This window comes from Oncorhynchus mykiss, unplaced genomic scaffold (assembly GCF_013265735.2).
Source record: "Oncorhynchus mykiss isolate Arlee unplaced genomic scaffold, USDA_OmykA_1.1 un_scaffold_546, whole genome shotgun sequence".
Lineage (NCBI taxonomy): Eukaryota > Metazoa > Chordata > Actinopteri > Salmoniformes > Salmonidae > Oncorhynchus > Oncorhynchus mykiss.
In genome coordinates, this window is record NW_023493993.1 from 55,001 (window position 1) to 70,000 (window position 15,000).

Here is a 15,000-nt window from a genome sequence, read left to right on the forward strand (position 1 = left end):
GTTGGTTCAATTCCTGCAGCGATCACATACTCATACAACTAATGTATGCTCAGTGTTCTGTGAGTGTGTCTGGATAAAAGCCTCTGTGTAACTGATTTGTTTGATTGTGTTTCCAGCTCGCGCCCTGGACGCCCCCCAAAGAGGGCTCAGAGTATGACATCATCAGAGAACCAACACCTTCTGTCTCATTCTGTCAGCGGGCTGATGTCAGCTGGAATCATGCCCCCTACTGGTGAGGGACCTGCCATAGCACACACACACACGCACGTGCACAGTCACGCACACACACACACACATACACACATACACAGAAGTATCAGTTGAAGTGTGATGTGTTTGTTCTTCTGTCATCACCTCTATTTTACAGTCTTCTATTTTGAACCACAGTGTTCCTGTAGACTATGTTCTCCCAGTGCTGCTGTAGACTATGTTCTCCCAGTGTTCCTGTAGACTGTTCTCTCAGTGTTCCTGTAGACTGCTCTCTCAGTGTTCCTGTAGACTGTTCTCTCAGTGTTCCTGTAGACTATGTTCTCTCAGTGTTCCTGTAGTCTATGTTCTCTCAGTGTTCCTGTAGTCTATGTTCTCTCAGTGTTCCTGTAGACTATATTCTCTCAGTGTTCCTGTAGACTATATTCTCTCAGTGTTCCTGTAGACTATGTTCTCCCAGTGTTCCTGTAGACTGTTCTCTCAGTGTTCCTGTAGACTATGTTCTCTCAGTGTTCCTGTAGACTGTTCTCTCAGTGTTCCTGTAGACTATGTTCTCCCAGTGTTCCTGTAGACTATGTTCTCCCAGTGTTCCTGTAGACTGTTCTCCCAGTGTTCCTGTAGACTGTGTTCTCCCAGTGTTCCTGTAGACTATGTTCTCTGTGTTCCTGTAAACTATGTTCTCCCAGTGTTCCTGTAAACTATGTTCTCTCAGTGTTCCTGTAGACTATATTCTCTCAGTGTTCCTGTAGACTATGTTCTCCCAGTGTTCCTGTAGACTGTTCTCTGTGTTCCTGTAGACTGTTCTCTCAGTGTTCCTGTAGACTATGTTCTCTCAGTGTTCCTGTAGACTGTTCTCTCAGTGTTCCTGTAGACTGTGTTCCTGTAGACTATGTTCTCCCAGTGTTCCTGTAGACTATGTTCTCCCAGTGTTCCTGTAGTCTATGTTCTCTCAGTGTTCCTGTAGTCTATGTTCTCTCAGTGTTCCTGTAGTCTGTGTTCTCCAGTGTTCCTGTAGACTATGTTCTCTCAGTGTTCCTGTAGACTATGTTCTCCCAGTGCTGCTGAAGACTATGTTCTCCTAGTGTTCCTGTAGACTGTTCTCTCAGTGTTCCTGTAGACTATGTTCTCCCAGTGTTCCTGTAGACGGTGTTCTCTCAGTGTTCCTGTAGACTATGTTCTCCCAGTGTTCCTGTAGTCAATGTTCTCCCCCTGTTCCTGTAGACTATGTTCTGAGTTACACCCCACCTCTACAGGCCTCTCTACCTGTGCTCTGTGAAGTGTTCCTGTAGACTATGTTCTGAGTTACACCCCACCTCTACAGGCCTCTCTACCTGTGCTATGTGAAGTGTTCCTGTAGACTATGTTCTCTGTGTTCCTGTAGACTGTTCTCCCACTGTTCCTGTAGTCAATGTTCTCCCCCTGTTCCTGTAGACTATGTTCTGAGTTACACCCCACCTCTGCAGGCCTCTCTACCTGTGCTATGTGAAGTGTTCCTGTAGACTATGTTCTGAGTTACACCCCATCTCTACAGGCCTCTCTACCTGTGCTCTGTGAAGTGTTCCTGTAGACTATGTTCTGAGTTACACCCCACCTCTGCAGGCCTCTCTACCTGTGCTCTGTGAAGTGTTCCTGTAGACTATGTTCTGAGTTACACCCCACCTCTGCAGGCCTCTCTACCTGTTCTCTGTGAAGTGTTCCTGTAGACTATGTTCTGAGTCACACCCCACCTCTGCAGGCCTCTCTACCTGTTCTCTGTGAAGTGTTCCTGTAGACTATGTTCTGAGTCACACCCCACCTCTGCAGGCCTCTCTACCTGTTCTATGTGAAGTGTTCCTGTAGACTATGTTCTGAGTCACACCCCACCTCTGCAGGCCTCTCTACCTGTTCTCTGTGAAGTGTTCCTGTAGACTATGTTCTGAGTCACACCCCACCTCTGCAGGCCTCTCTACCTGTGCTATGTGAAGTGTTCCTGTAGACTATGTTCTGAGTCACACCCCACCTCTGCAGGCCTCTCTACCTGTTCTCTGTGAAGTGTTCCTGTAGACTATGTTCTGAGTTACACCCCACCTCTGCAGGCCTCTCTACCTGTTCTCTGTGAAGTGTTCCTGTAGACTATGTTCTGAGTCACACCCCACCTCTGCAGGCCTCTCTACCTGTGCTATGTGAAGTGTTCCTGTAGACTATGTTCTGAGTCACACCCCACCTCTGCAGGCCTCTCTACCTGTTCTCTGTGAAGTGTTCCTGTAGACTATGTTCTGAGTCACACCCCACCTCTGCAGGCCTCTCTACCTGTTCTCTGTGAAGTGTTCCTGTAGACTATGTTCTGAGTTACACCCCACCTCTGCAGGCCTCTCTACCTGTTCTCTGTGAAGTGTTCCTGTAGACTATGTTCTGAGTCACACCCCACCTCTGCAGGCCTCTCTACCTGTGCTATGTGAAGTGTTCCTGTAGACTATGTTCTGAGTCACACCCCACCTCTGCAGGCCTCTCTACCTGTTCTCTGTGAAGTGTTCCTGTAGACTATGTTCTGAGTCACACCCCACCTCTGCAGGCCTCTCTACCTGTGCTCTGTGAAGTGTTCCTGTAGACTATGTTCTGAGTCACACCCCACCTCTGCAGGCCTCTCTACCTGTGCTCTGTGAAGTGTTCCTGTAGACTATGTTCTGAGTCACACCCCACCTCTGCAGGCCTCTCTACCTGTGCTCTGTGAAGTGTTCCTGTAGACTATGTTCTGAGTCACACCCCACCTCTGCAGGCCTCTCTACCTGTTCTCTGTGTGTATTCACCTCTGCAGGCCTCTCTACCTGTTCTCTGTGTGTATTCACCTCTGCAGGCCTCTCTACCTGTTCTCTGTGTGTATTCACCTCTGCAGGCCTCTCTACCTGTTCTCTGTGTGTATTCACCTCTGCAGGCCTCTCTACCTGTTCTCTGTGTGTATTCACCTCTACAGGCCTCTCTACCTGTTCTCTGTGTGTATTCACCTCTACAGGCCTCTCTACCTGTTCTCTGTGTGTATTCACCTCTACAGGCCTCTCTACCTGTTCTCTGTGTGTATTCACCTCTACAGGCCTCTCTACCTGTTCTCTGTGTGTATTCACCTCTACAGGCCTCTCTACCTGTTCTCTGTGTGTATTCACCTCTACAGGCCTCTCTACCTGTTCTCTGTGTGTATTCACCTCTGCAGGCCTCTCTACCTGTTCTCTGTGTGTATTCACCTCTGCAGGCCTCTCTACCTGTTATCTGTGTGTATTCACCTCTGCAGGCCTCTCTACCTGTTCTCTGTGTGTATTCACCTCTGCAGGCCTCTCTACCTGTTCTCTGTGTGTATTCACCTCTACAGGCCTCTCTACCTGTTCTCTGTGTGTATTCACCTCTGCAGGCCTCTCTACCTGTTCTCTGTGTGTATTCACCTCTGCAGGCCTCCTCTACCTGTTCTCTGTGTGTATTCACCTCTACAGGCCTCTCTACCTGTTCTCTGTGTGTATTCACCTCTACAGGCCTCTCTACCTGTTCTCTGTGAAGTGTTCCTGTAGACTATGTTCTGAGTCACACCCCACCTCTGCAGGCCTCTCTACCTGTTCTCTGTGTGTATTCACCTCTGCAGGCCTCTCTACCTGTTCTCTGTGTGTATTCACCTCTACAGGCCTCTCTACCTGTTCTCTGTGTGTATTCACCTCTACAGGCCTCTCTACCTGTTCTCTGTGAAGTGTTCCTGTAGACTATGTTCTGAGTCACACCCCACCTCTACAGGCCTCTCTACCTGTTCTCTGTGTGTATTCACCTCTGCAGGCCTCTCTACCTGTTCTCTGTGTGTATTCACCTCTGCAGGCCTCTCTACCTGTTCTCTGTGTGTATTCACCTCTGCAGGCCTCTCTACCTGTTCTCTGTGTGTATTCACCTCTGCAGGCCTCTCTACCTGTTCTCTGTGTGTATTCACCTCTGCAGGCCTCTCTACCTGTTCTCTGTGTGTATTCACCTCTGCAGGCCTCTCTACCTGTTATCTGTGTGTATTCACCTCTACAGGCCTCTCTACCTGTTCTCTGTGTGTATTCACCTCTGCAGGCCTCTCTACCTGTTCTCTGTGTGTATTCACCTCTGCAGGCCTCTCTACCTGTTCTCTGTGTGTATTCACCTCTGCAGGCCTCTCTACCTGTTCTCTGTGTGTATTCACCTCTGCAGGCCTCTCTACCTGTTCTCTGTGTGTATTCACCTCTGCAGGCCTCTCTACCTGTTCTCTGTGTGTATTCACCTCTACAGGCCTCTCTACCTGTTCTCTGTGTGTATTCACCTCTGCAGGCCTCTCTACCTGTTCTCTGTGTGTATTCACCGTTCAGCGTTCAAAGCTGCCCTTCTCTTTGTGTGCTTTTGTACAACTCGATCTGTTCGTTCTCCACCTCAAAACAAGCTATTTCTAAAAGTCCTTTTTACTCCCTGTGTTCAAAAGCATCCTGCGCCTCAGAGAGCGGTGTCTCTGGGAGAGAGTCAGACTCACTGGGCCTGAGAGAGAGTCTCTGAGCCCTTTTAACTGGAGGAGAGGTCACAACATCAATGTCAGCGGAGGAGATTAGAATTGACAGGCCACAGGAGACTGAAAGAGAGGGAGGGAGGGAGAGAGAGGGAGTGGGAGACAGAGAGAGAGGGAGGGAGGGAGAGAGGGAGTGGGAGGCAGAGAGAGAGGCAGAGAGAGAGAGAGGGAGTGGGAGGCAGAGAGAGAGGCAGAGAGAGAGGGAGGGAGAGACAGAGTGGGAGACAGAGCGAGAGGGAGGGAGGTAGAGAGGGAGTGGGAGACAGAGAGAGAGGGAGGGAGGTAGAGAGGGAGTGGGAGACAGAGAGAGAGGGAGGGAGGTAGAGAGGGAGTGGGAGACAGAGAGAGAGGGAGGGAGGGAGAGAGGGAGTGGGAGACAGAGAGAGAGGGAGGGAGGGAGAGAGGGAGTGGGAGGCAGAGAGAGAGGCAGAGAGAGAGGGAGGGAGAGACAGAGTGGGAGACAGAGAGAGAGGCAGAACAGAATGGCGTTTTGTTTAGCCAAGTGTAAACCTGAAGGAAACCTTTGATATCATCCTCTCCAGCCTCGCTAGGGTGACGGCTTCTTTCACACTGTGATCTTGACATTTATTAAAGAGAACTGAGGAACAGAGGCAGGAACAGAGGGGGGAACAGAGGGGGGACAGAGGGGGGAACAGAGGGGGGAAACAGAGGCAGGAACAAAGGCAGGAACAGAGGAGTGGACAGAGGGGGGAACAGAGGGGTGGACAGAGGGGAGAACAGAGGGGGGAACAGAGAGGGGAACAGAGGCAGGAACAGAGGCAGGAACAGAGGGGTGGACAGAGGGGGGAACAGAGGGGTGGACAGAGGGGAGAACAGAGGGGGGAACAGAGAGGGGAACAGAGGGGGGAACAGAGGCAGGAACAGAGGGGGGAACAGAGGGGGGAACAGAGGGGGGAACAGAGGCAGGAACAGAGGGGTGGACAGAGGGGGGAACAGAGGGGTGGACAGACGGGAGAACAGAGGGGGGAACAGAGAGGGGAACAGCGGGGGAACAGAGGTAGGAACAGAGGGAGGAACAGAGGCAGGAACAGAGGGTGGGACAGAGGGGGGAACAGAGGGGTGGACAGAGGGGAGAACAGAGGGGGGAACAGAGGGGGACACAGAGGGGGGGGAACAGAGAAGGGAACAGAGGGGGGAACAGAGGGGGGGACAGAGAATGAGATGTTTTTAATGGCAAAGCTCCGTTCATTTCAGAGCGGAGTTGTCCTTAACTAGCTCAGTGATTTTAATGACAAATAGAGACTTTATCATGCATATTACTGTCCATTTAAAATACTCCAGTTGGAGGAGAGACAGAGTAGGATGTTACTGGTGCTTTAAGGGCTGGATCTGTTCCATTAGTAGATCATGTGTTGAAGGCTGATGGCCCACTGGTGTACTGAGTCACTATGGAGATAGATAGATGTGTTGAAGGCTAATGGCCCACTGGTGTACTGAGTCACTATGGAGATAGATAGATGTGTTGAAGACTGATGGCCCACTGGTGTACTGAGTCACTATGGAGATAGATAGGTGTGTTGAAGACTGATGGCCCACTGGTGTACTGAGTCACTATGGAGATAGATAGATGTGTTGAAGGCTGGTGGCCCAGTGGTGTACTGAGTCACTATGGAGATAGATAGATAGATGTGTTGAAGGCTGATGGCCCACTGGTGTACTGAGTCACTATGGAGATAGATAGATGTGTTGAAGACTGATGGCCCACTGGTGTACTGAGTCACTATGGAGATAGATAGATGTGTTGAAGGCTGATGGCCCACTGGTGTACTGAGTCACTATGGAGATAGATAGATGTGTTGAAGGCTGATGGCCCACTGGTGTACTGAGTCACTATGGAGATAGATAGATGTGTTGAAGACTGATGGCCCACTGGTGTACTGAGTCACTATGGAGATAGATAGATAGATGTGTTGAAGACTGATGGCCCACTGGTGTACTGAGTCACTATGGAGATAGATAGATAGATGTGTTGAAGGCTGATGGCCCAGTGGTGTACTGAGTCACTATGGAGATAGATAGATGTGTTGAAGGCTGATGGCCCACTGGTGTACTGAGTCACTATGGAGATAGATAGATGTGTTGAAGGCTGGTGGCCCAGTGGTGTACTGAGTCACTATGGAGATAGATAGATAGATGTGTTGAAGGCTGATGGCCCAGTGGTGTACTGAGTCACTATGGAGATAGATAGATGTGTTGAAGGCTGATGGCCCAGTGGTGTACTGAGTCACTATGGAGATAGATAGATGTGGTGTGCTGAGTCACTATGGAGATAGATAGATGTGTTGAAGGCTGATGGCCCAGTGGTGTACTGAGTCACTATGGAGATAGATAGATGTGTTGAAGGCTGATGGCCCAGTGGTGTACTGAGTCACTATGGAGATAGATAGATAGATGTGTTGAAGGCTGATGACCTACTGGTGTACTGAGTCACTATGGAGATAGATAGATGTGTTGAAGGCTGATGGCCCACTGGTGTACTGAGTCACTATAGCGACAAACAGCAAATTTATCCAACAAATGTGTAGAGTCACTAGCTTGATGTAGTCATTGCATGCTATGCATATGGGACCAGATACAACAGTATCTAAACAGTCCACCTGATATGGATGTAAATACCCTCTAATGAAAGCTGCCGATCTGCTCTGTAGCCCTGCAGTCAAATGACCTGGTGGAATGACCTGGTGGAATGACCTGGTGGAATGACATGGTGGAATGACCTGGTGGAATGACCTGGTGGAATGACCTGGTGGAATGACATGGTGGAATGACCTGGTGGAATGACCTGGTGGAATGACCTGGTGGAATGACCTGGTGGAATGACATGGTGGAATGACCTGGTGGAATGACCTGGTGGAATGACCTGGTGGAATGACATGGTGGAATGACCTGGTGGAATGACATGGTGGAATGACCTGGTGGAATGACCTGGTGGAATGACCTGGTGGAATGACTTGGTGGAATGACCTGGTGGAATGACTTGGTGGAATGACCTGGTGGAATGACCTGGTGGAATGACTTGGTGAAATGACTTGGTGGAATGACTTGGTGAAATGACCTGGTGGAATGACTTGGTGAAATGACTTGGTGGAATGACTTGGTGAAATGACCTGGTGGAATGACTTGGTGGAATGACCTGGTGGAATGACCTGGTGGAATGACCTGGTGGAATGACCTGGTAGCCTCATGGCTGGAAATGACCTGGTAGCCTCATGGCTGGAAATGACCTGGTAGCCTCATGGCTGGAAATGACCTGGTGGAATGACCTGGTAGCCTCATGGCTGGAAATGACCTGGTGGCCTCATGGCTGGAAATGACCTGGTGGCCTCATGGCTGGAAATGACCTGGTGGCCTCATGGCTGGAAATGACCTGGTGGCCTCATGGCTGGAAATGACCTGGTGGCCTCATGGCTGGAAATGACCTGGTGGAATGACCTGGTAGCCTCATGGCTGGAAATTACCTGGTGGCCTCATGGCTGGAAATGACCTGGTGACCTCATGGCTGGAAATGACCTGGTGGCCTCATGGCTGGAAATGACCTGGTGGAATGACCTGGTAGCCTCATGGCTGGAAATTACCTGGTGGCCTCATGGCTGGAAATGACCTGGTGGCCTCATGGCTGGAAATGACCTGGTGGCCTCCTGGCTGGAAATGACCTGGTGGCCTCATGGCTGGAAATGACCTGGTGGCCTCATGGCTGGAAATGACCTGGTGGCCTCATGGCTGGAAATGACCTGGTGGCCTCATGGCTGGAAATGACCTGGTGGCCTCATGGCTGGAATGTTATTCATATTGTTCATCATTTTATAACTAATAAAATAAATGTAAATGTTGAAAATCCGGTGTTTCTTTGTCAAATGGTTTTTGTTATATTTCAGTCTTCTGTGATGTATATAAAGTGTAATATTGGGATGAAAACTCAAAATGTAATACATTTCAACTCTATATCTGACACGATACAGGTGTCTTCTTTTGTTAAGCCCATAACCATGTGTGTGAGGTGGATACATACTGTTGTTAAACCCATGACCATGTGTGTGAGGTGGATACTGTTGTTAAACCCATAACCATGTGTGTGAGGTGGATACTGTTGTTAAACCCATAACCATGTGTGTGAGGTGGATACTGTTGTTAAACCCATAACCATGTGTGTGAGGTGGATACTGTTGTTAAACCCATAACCATGTGTGTGAGGTGGATACTGTTGTTAAACCCATAACCATGTGTGTGAGGTGGATACTGTTGTTAAACCCATAACCATGTGTGTGAGGTGGATACTGTTGTTAAACCCATAACCATGTGTGTGAGGTGGATACTGTGTTAAACCCATAACCATGTGTGTGAGGTGGATACTGTTGTTAAACCCATAACCATGTGTGTGAGGTGGATACTGTTGTTAAACCATAACCATGTGTGTGAGGTGGATACTGTTGTTAAACCCATAACCATGTGTGTGAGGTGGATACTGTTGTTAAACCCATAACCATGTGTGTGAGGTGGATACTGTTGTTAAGCCCATAACCATGTGTGTGAGGTGGATACATACTGTTGTTAAACCCATAACCATGTGTGTGAGGTGGATACTGTTGTTAAACCCATAACCATGTGTATGAGGTGGATACTGTTGTTAAACCCATAACCATTGGGTGTGAGGTGGATACTGTTGTTAAACCCATAACCATGTGTATTGAGGTGGATACTGTTGTTAAACCCATAACCATGTGTGTGAGGTGGATACTGTTGTTAAACCCATGACCATGTGTGTGAGGTGGATACTGTTGTTAAACCCATAACCATGTGTGTGAGGTGGATACTGTTGTTTAAACCCATAACCATGTGTGTGAGGTGGATACTGTTGTTAAACCCATAACCATGGTGTGTGAGGTGGATACTGTTGTTAAACCCATAACCATGTGTGTGAGGTGGATACTGTCTGTGTGACCCTGGTTTAGCCCACTGCAGTAAAAGGTTAGCTGGTGTACAGAGCCATAACAACAACAACGTGTCCCAATACTGTTGGAGCTCACAGTAGATGGATCTCTATGAAAACCCTCTGTTACCCACAATCCACTAGACTAGAGGACATTGATCTAAATTTGACTCTTTTTGTACCCATCACCTTTCTCTTTTCTCTTTTCTCTCTCTCTCTCTCTCTCTCGCTCGCTCTGTCTCTCTCTCTCTCTCTATTTCACACTTTCTCTTGCTCGCTCTCTCCTCTCATTATCCCCCTCCTCTCTATTTCACACCCTCTCAATCTCTCCCATCTCTCGCTCTCTGTCTCTCTCCTCTCTGTCTCTGTCTCTCTCCTCTCTCTCTGTCTCTCTCCTCTCTCTCTGTCTCTGTCTCTGTCAATTCAATTCAATTCAATTCAATTCAAGGGCTTTATTGGCATGGGAAACATGTGTTAACATTGCCAAAGCAAGTGAGGTAGACAACATACAAAGTGAATATATAAAGTGAAAAACAACAAAATTAACAGTAGACATTACACATACAGAGGTTTCAAAACAGTAAAGACATTACAAATGTCATATTCTATATATATATATATATATACAGTGTTTTAACAATATACAAATGGTTTAAAGGACACAAGATAAAATAAATACGCATAAATATGGGTTGTATTTACAATGGTGTGTGTTCTTCACTGGTTGCCCTTTTCTCGTGGCAACAGGTCACAAATCTTGCTGCTGTGATGTCACACTGTGGAATTTCACCCAGTAGATATGGGAGTTTTTCAAATTTGGATTTGTTTTCGAATTCTTTGTGGATCTGTGTAATCTGAGGGAAATATGTATCTCTAATATGGTCATACATTGGGCAGGAGGTTAGGAAGTGCAGCTCAGTTTCCACCTCATTTTGTGGGCAGTGAGCACATAGCCTGTCTTCTCTTGAGAGCCATGTCTGCCTACGGCGGCCTTTCTCAATAGCAAGGCTATGCTCACTGAGTCTGTACATAGTCAAAGCTTTCCTTAATTTTGGGTCAGTCACAGTGGTCAGGTATTCTGCCGCTGTGTACTCTCTGTTTAGGGCCAAATAGCATTCTAGTTTGCTCTGTTTTTTTGTTAATTCTTTCCAATGTGTCAAGTAATTATCTTTTTGTTTTCTCATGATTTGGTTGGGTCTAATTGTGCTGTTGTCCTGGGGCTCTGTAGGGTGTGTTTGTGTTTGTGAACAGAGCCCCAGGACCAGCTTGCTTAGGGGACTCTTCTCCAGGTTCATCTCTCTGTAGGTGATGGCTTTGTTATGGAAGGTTTGTGAATCACTTCCTTTTAGGTGGTTGTAGAATTTGACGGCTCTTTTCTGGATTTTGATAATTAGTGGGTATCGGCCTAATTCTGCTCTGCATGCATTATTTGGTGTTCTACGTTGTACACGGAGGATATTTTTGCAGAATTCTGCGTGCAGAGTCTCAATTTGGTGTTTGTCCCATTTTGTGAAGTCTTGGTTGGTGAGCGGACCCCAGACCTCACAACCATAAAGGGCAATGGGCTCTATGACTGATTCAAGTATTTTTAGCCAAATCCTAATTGGTATGTTGAAATTTATGTTTCTTTTGATGGCATAGAATGCCCTTCTTGCCTTGTCTCTCAGATCGTTCACAGCTTTGTGGAAGTTACTGTGGCGCTGATGTTTAGGCCAAGGTATGTATAGTTTTTTGTGTGCTCTAGGGCAACAGTGTCTAGATGGAATTTGTATTTGTGGTCCTGGTGACTGGACCTTTTTTGGAACACCATTATTTTGGTCTTACTGAGATTTACTGTCAGGGCCCAGGTTCTGACAGAATCTGTGCATAAGATCTAGGTGCTGCTGTAGGCCCTCCTTGGTTGGTGACAAAAGCACCAGATCATCGGCAAACAGCAGACATTTGACTTCGGATTCTAGCAGGGGGAGGCCGGGTGCTGCAGACTTTTCTAGTGCCCGCGCCAATTCATTGATATATATGTTGAAGAGGGTGGGGCTTAAGCTGCATCCCTGTCTAACCCCACGACCCTGTGTGAAGAAATGTGTGTGTTTTTTGCCAATTTTAACCGCACACTTGTTGTTTGTGTACATGGATTTTATAATGTTGTATGTTTTACCCCCAACACCACTTTCCATCAGTTTGTATAGCAGACCCTCATGCCAGATTGAGTCGAAGGCTTTTTTGAAATCAACAAAGCATGAGAAGACTTTGCCTTTGTTTTGGTTTGTTTGGTTGTCAATTAGGGTGTGCAGGGTGAATACATGGTCTGTTGTACGGTAATTTGGTAAAAAGCCAATTTGACATTTGCTCAGTACATTGTTTTCATTGAGGAAATGTACGAGTCTGCTGTTAATAATAATGCAGAGGATTTTCCCAAGGTTACTGTTGACACATATTCCACGGTAGTTGTTGGGGTCAAATTTGTCTCCACTTTTGTGGATTAGTCCTTGGTTCCAAATATTGGGGAAGATGCCAGAGCTAAGTATGATGTTAAAGAGTTTTAGTATAGCCAATTGGAATTTGTTGTCTGTATATTTGATCATTTCATTGAGGATACCATCAACACCACAGGCCTTTTTGGGTTGGAGGGTTTTTTACTTTGTCCTGTAACTCATTCAATGTAATTGGAGAATCCAGTGGGTTCTGGTAGTCTTTAATAGTTGATTCTAAGATCTGTATTTGATCATGTATATGTTTTTGCTCTTTATTCTTTGTTATAGAGCCAAAAAGATTGGAGAAGTGGTTTACCCATACATCTCCATTTTGGATAGATAATTCTTCTTGTTGTTGTTTGTTAGTGTTTTCCAATTTTCCCAGAAGTGGTTTAGAGTCTATGGATTCTTCAATTGCATTGAGCTGATTTCTGATGTGCTGTTCCTTCTTTTTCCGTAGTGTATTTCTGTATTGTTTTAGTGATTCACCATAGTGAAGGCGTAGACTCAGGTTTTCCGGGTCTCTATGTTTTGGTTGGACAGGTTTCTCAATTTCTTTCTTAGATTTTTGCATTCTTCATCAAACCATTTGACATTATTGTTAATTTTTTTCGGTTTTCTATTTGAGATTTTAGATTTGATAGGGAAGCTGAGAGGTCAAATATACTGTTAAGATTTTCTACTGCCAAGTTTACACCTTCACTATTACAGCGGAACGTTTTACCCAGGAAATTGTCTAAAAGGGATTGAATTTGTTGTTGCCTAATTGTTTTTTTGGTAGGTTTCCAAACTGCATCCTTCCATCTATAGCATTTCTTAATGTTGCTCAGTTCCTTTGGCTTGATGCCTCATGAATGATTATTGCTCTGTTTAAGTAGACTGTGATTTTGCTGTGGTCTGATAGGGGTGTCAGTGGGCTGACTGTGAACGCTCTGAGAAGACTCTGGGTTGAGGTCAGTGATAAAGTAGTCTACAGTACTACTGCCAAGAGATGAGCTATAGGTGTACCTACCATAGGAGTCCCCTCGAAGCCTACCGTTGACTATGTACATGTCTCTGTCTCTCTCCTCTCTCTCTCTGTCTCTGTCCTCTCTGTCTGTCTCTCTCCTCTCTCTCTCTCTCTCTCTCTCTCTCTCTCTATTTCACACACTCTTTCTCTGTCTCTGTCTCTCTCCTCTCTGTCTGTCTCTCTCCTCTCTGTCTGTCTCTCTCCTCTCTCTGTCTCTGTCTCTCTCCTCTCTCTGTCTCTGTCTCTCTCCTCTCTCTCTCTGTCTCTCTCCTCTCTGTCTGTCTCTCTCCTCTCTGTCTGTCTCTCTCCTCTCTCTGTCTCTGTCTCTCTCCTCTCTGTCTGTCTCTCTCCTCTCTCCCTCTGTCTCTCTCCATCTCTATATTTCACACACTCTCTCTCTGTCTCTGTCTCTCTCCTCTCTCTCTCTCTCTCTCATGTCTGACAGCGGCTGCTCTTGCTGAGGCATGAAGACTAAAAAGATAAAGTTAGAGGTGATGGGGGGTTACCATAGTAACCCACCACCAGCATCATCATCACCACGGGACAGACGGAGAGACGGAGGAGATCACCACAACTCCTCCAGTCTGGGTGAGTCCATATTAATCCCTGTTATTACGTTATCATTACAGTCAAGGACCAGCATCAGTTTCATTACAATGCTGGCCCTTAGGCTTTGAGTTAGAGGTGTAATGTAAGTCTGAAAAACACTATACACAGTACCAGTCAAACACTATACACAGTACCAGTCAAACACTATACACAGTACCAGTCCAAAGTTTGGACACTCCTACTCATTCCAGGGCTGTTGTTTTTAGTGAAGACATCAGAAACTATGAAATAACACATATGGAATCATGTAGTAACCAAAAAAGTGTTAAACAAATCAAAATATATTTTATATTTGAGATTCTACAAGGAGCCACCCTTGCCTTGTTGGACAGCGTTGCACACTCTTGGCATTCTCTCAACCAGCTTCACCTGGAATGCTTTTCCAACAGTCTTGAAGGAGTTCCCACATATGCTGAGCACTTGTTGGCTGCTTTTCCTTCACTCTGCGGTCCGACTCATCCCAAACCATCTCAAATGGGTTGAGGTTCGGGTGATTGTGGAGGCCAGGTCATCTGATGCAGCACTCCAATCACTCTCCTTCCGGGTCAATATATAAATATATTTAGATTTGTTTAACACTTTTTTTTGGTTACTACATGATTACAAATGTGTTATTTCATAGTTCTGATGTCTTCACCAATATTCTACAATGTAGATACATAGTAAAAATAAAGGAAAAACCCTTATATGGTTCTGTATATATATATATATATATATATATATATATATATATATATATATAGCATATAACTGCACCCACATGAATTATCTGGCAGCTGTCCATACTTTTGATTGCATCTCTATGATCATGTCAACAGCACACCTACTGGTCTTGATTAAGCAGGATATTGACATCATCACTGTATCACACAGATAAATCAATTTCCTAATTTACTGGTTCAAGACAAGGTTTTAAGATGAAATGCTTATGTACTGCTTATGAAGGCAGTATGTATGGGTTATGAAGGCAGTATGTATGGGTTATGAATGCAGTATGTATGGGTTATGAATGCAGTATGTATGGGTTATGAATGCAGTATGTATGGGTTATGAATGCAGTATGTATGGGTTATGAAGGCAGTATGTATGGGTTATGAAGGCAGTATGTATGGGTTATGAATGCAGTATGTATGGGTTATGAATGTAGTATGTATGGGTTATGAATGCAGTATGTATGGGTTATGAATGCAGTATGTATGGGTTATGAATGTGTTATGACGCTGTTATGAAG

General features: G+C 46.1%; 1 protein-coding gene across 1 annotated transcript in view; it reads left to right on the plus strand.

The window, feature by feature from the left end:
• Positions 1 to 1,222, plus strand: part of LOC118959205 (dachshund homolog 1-like) — a 30,814-nt gene extending 29,592 nt beyond the window's left edge. Inside the window, exons 2-3 of the mRNA XM_036974416.1 lie at positions 117 to 232; positions 1,212 to 1,222. Of these exons, the coding sequence (XP_036830311.1) occupies positions 117 to 232; positions 1,212 to 1,222 (127 nt within the window). The remainder of the gene's footprint in view (positions 1 to 116; positions 233 to 1,211) is intronic.
• The last annotated feature ends 13,778 nt before the right edge of the window (positions 1,223 to 15,000 follow it).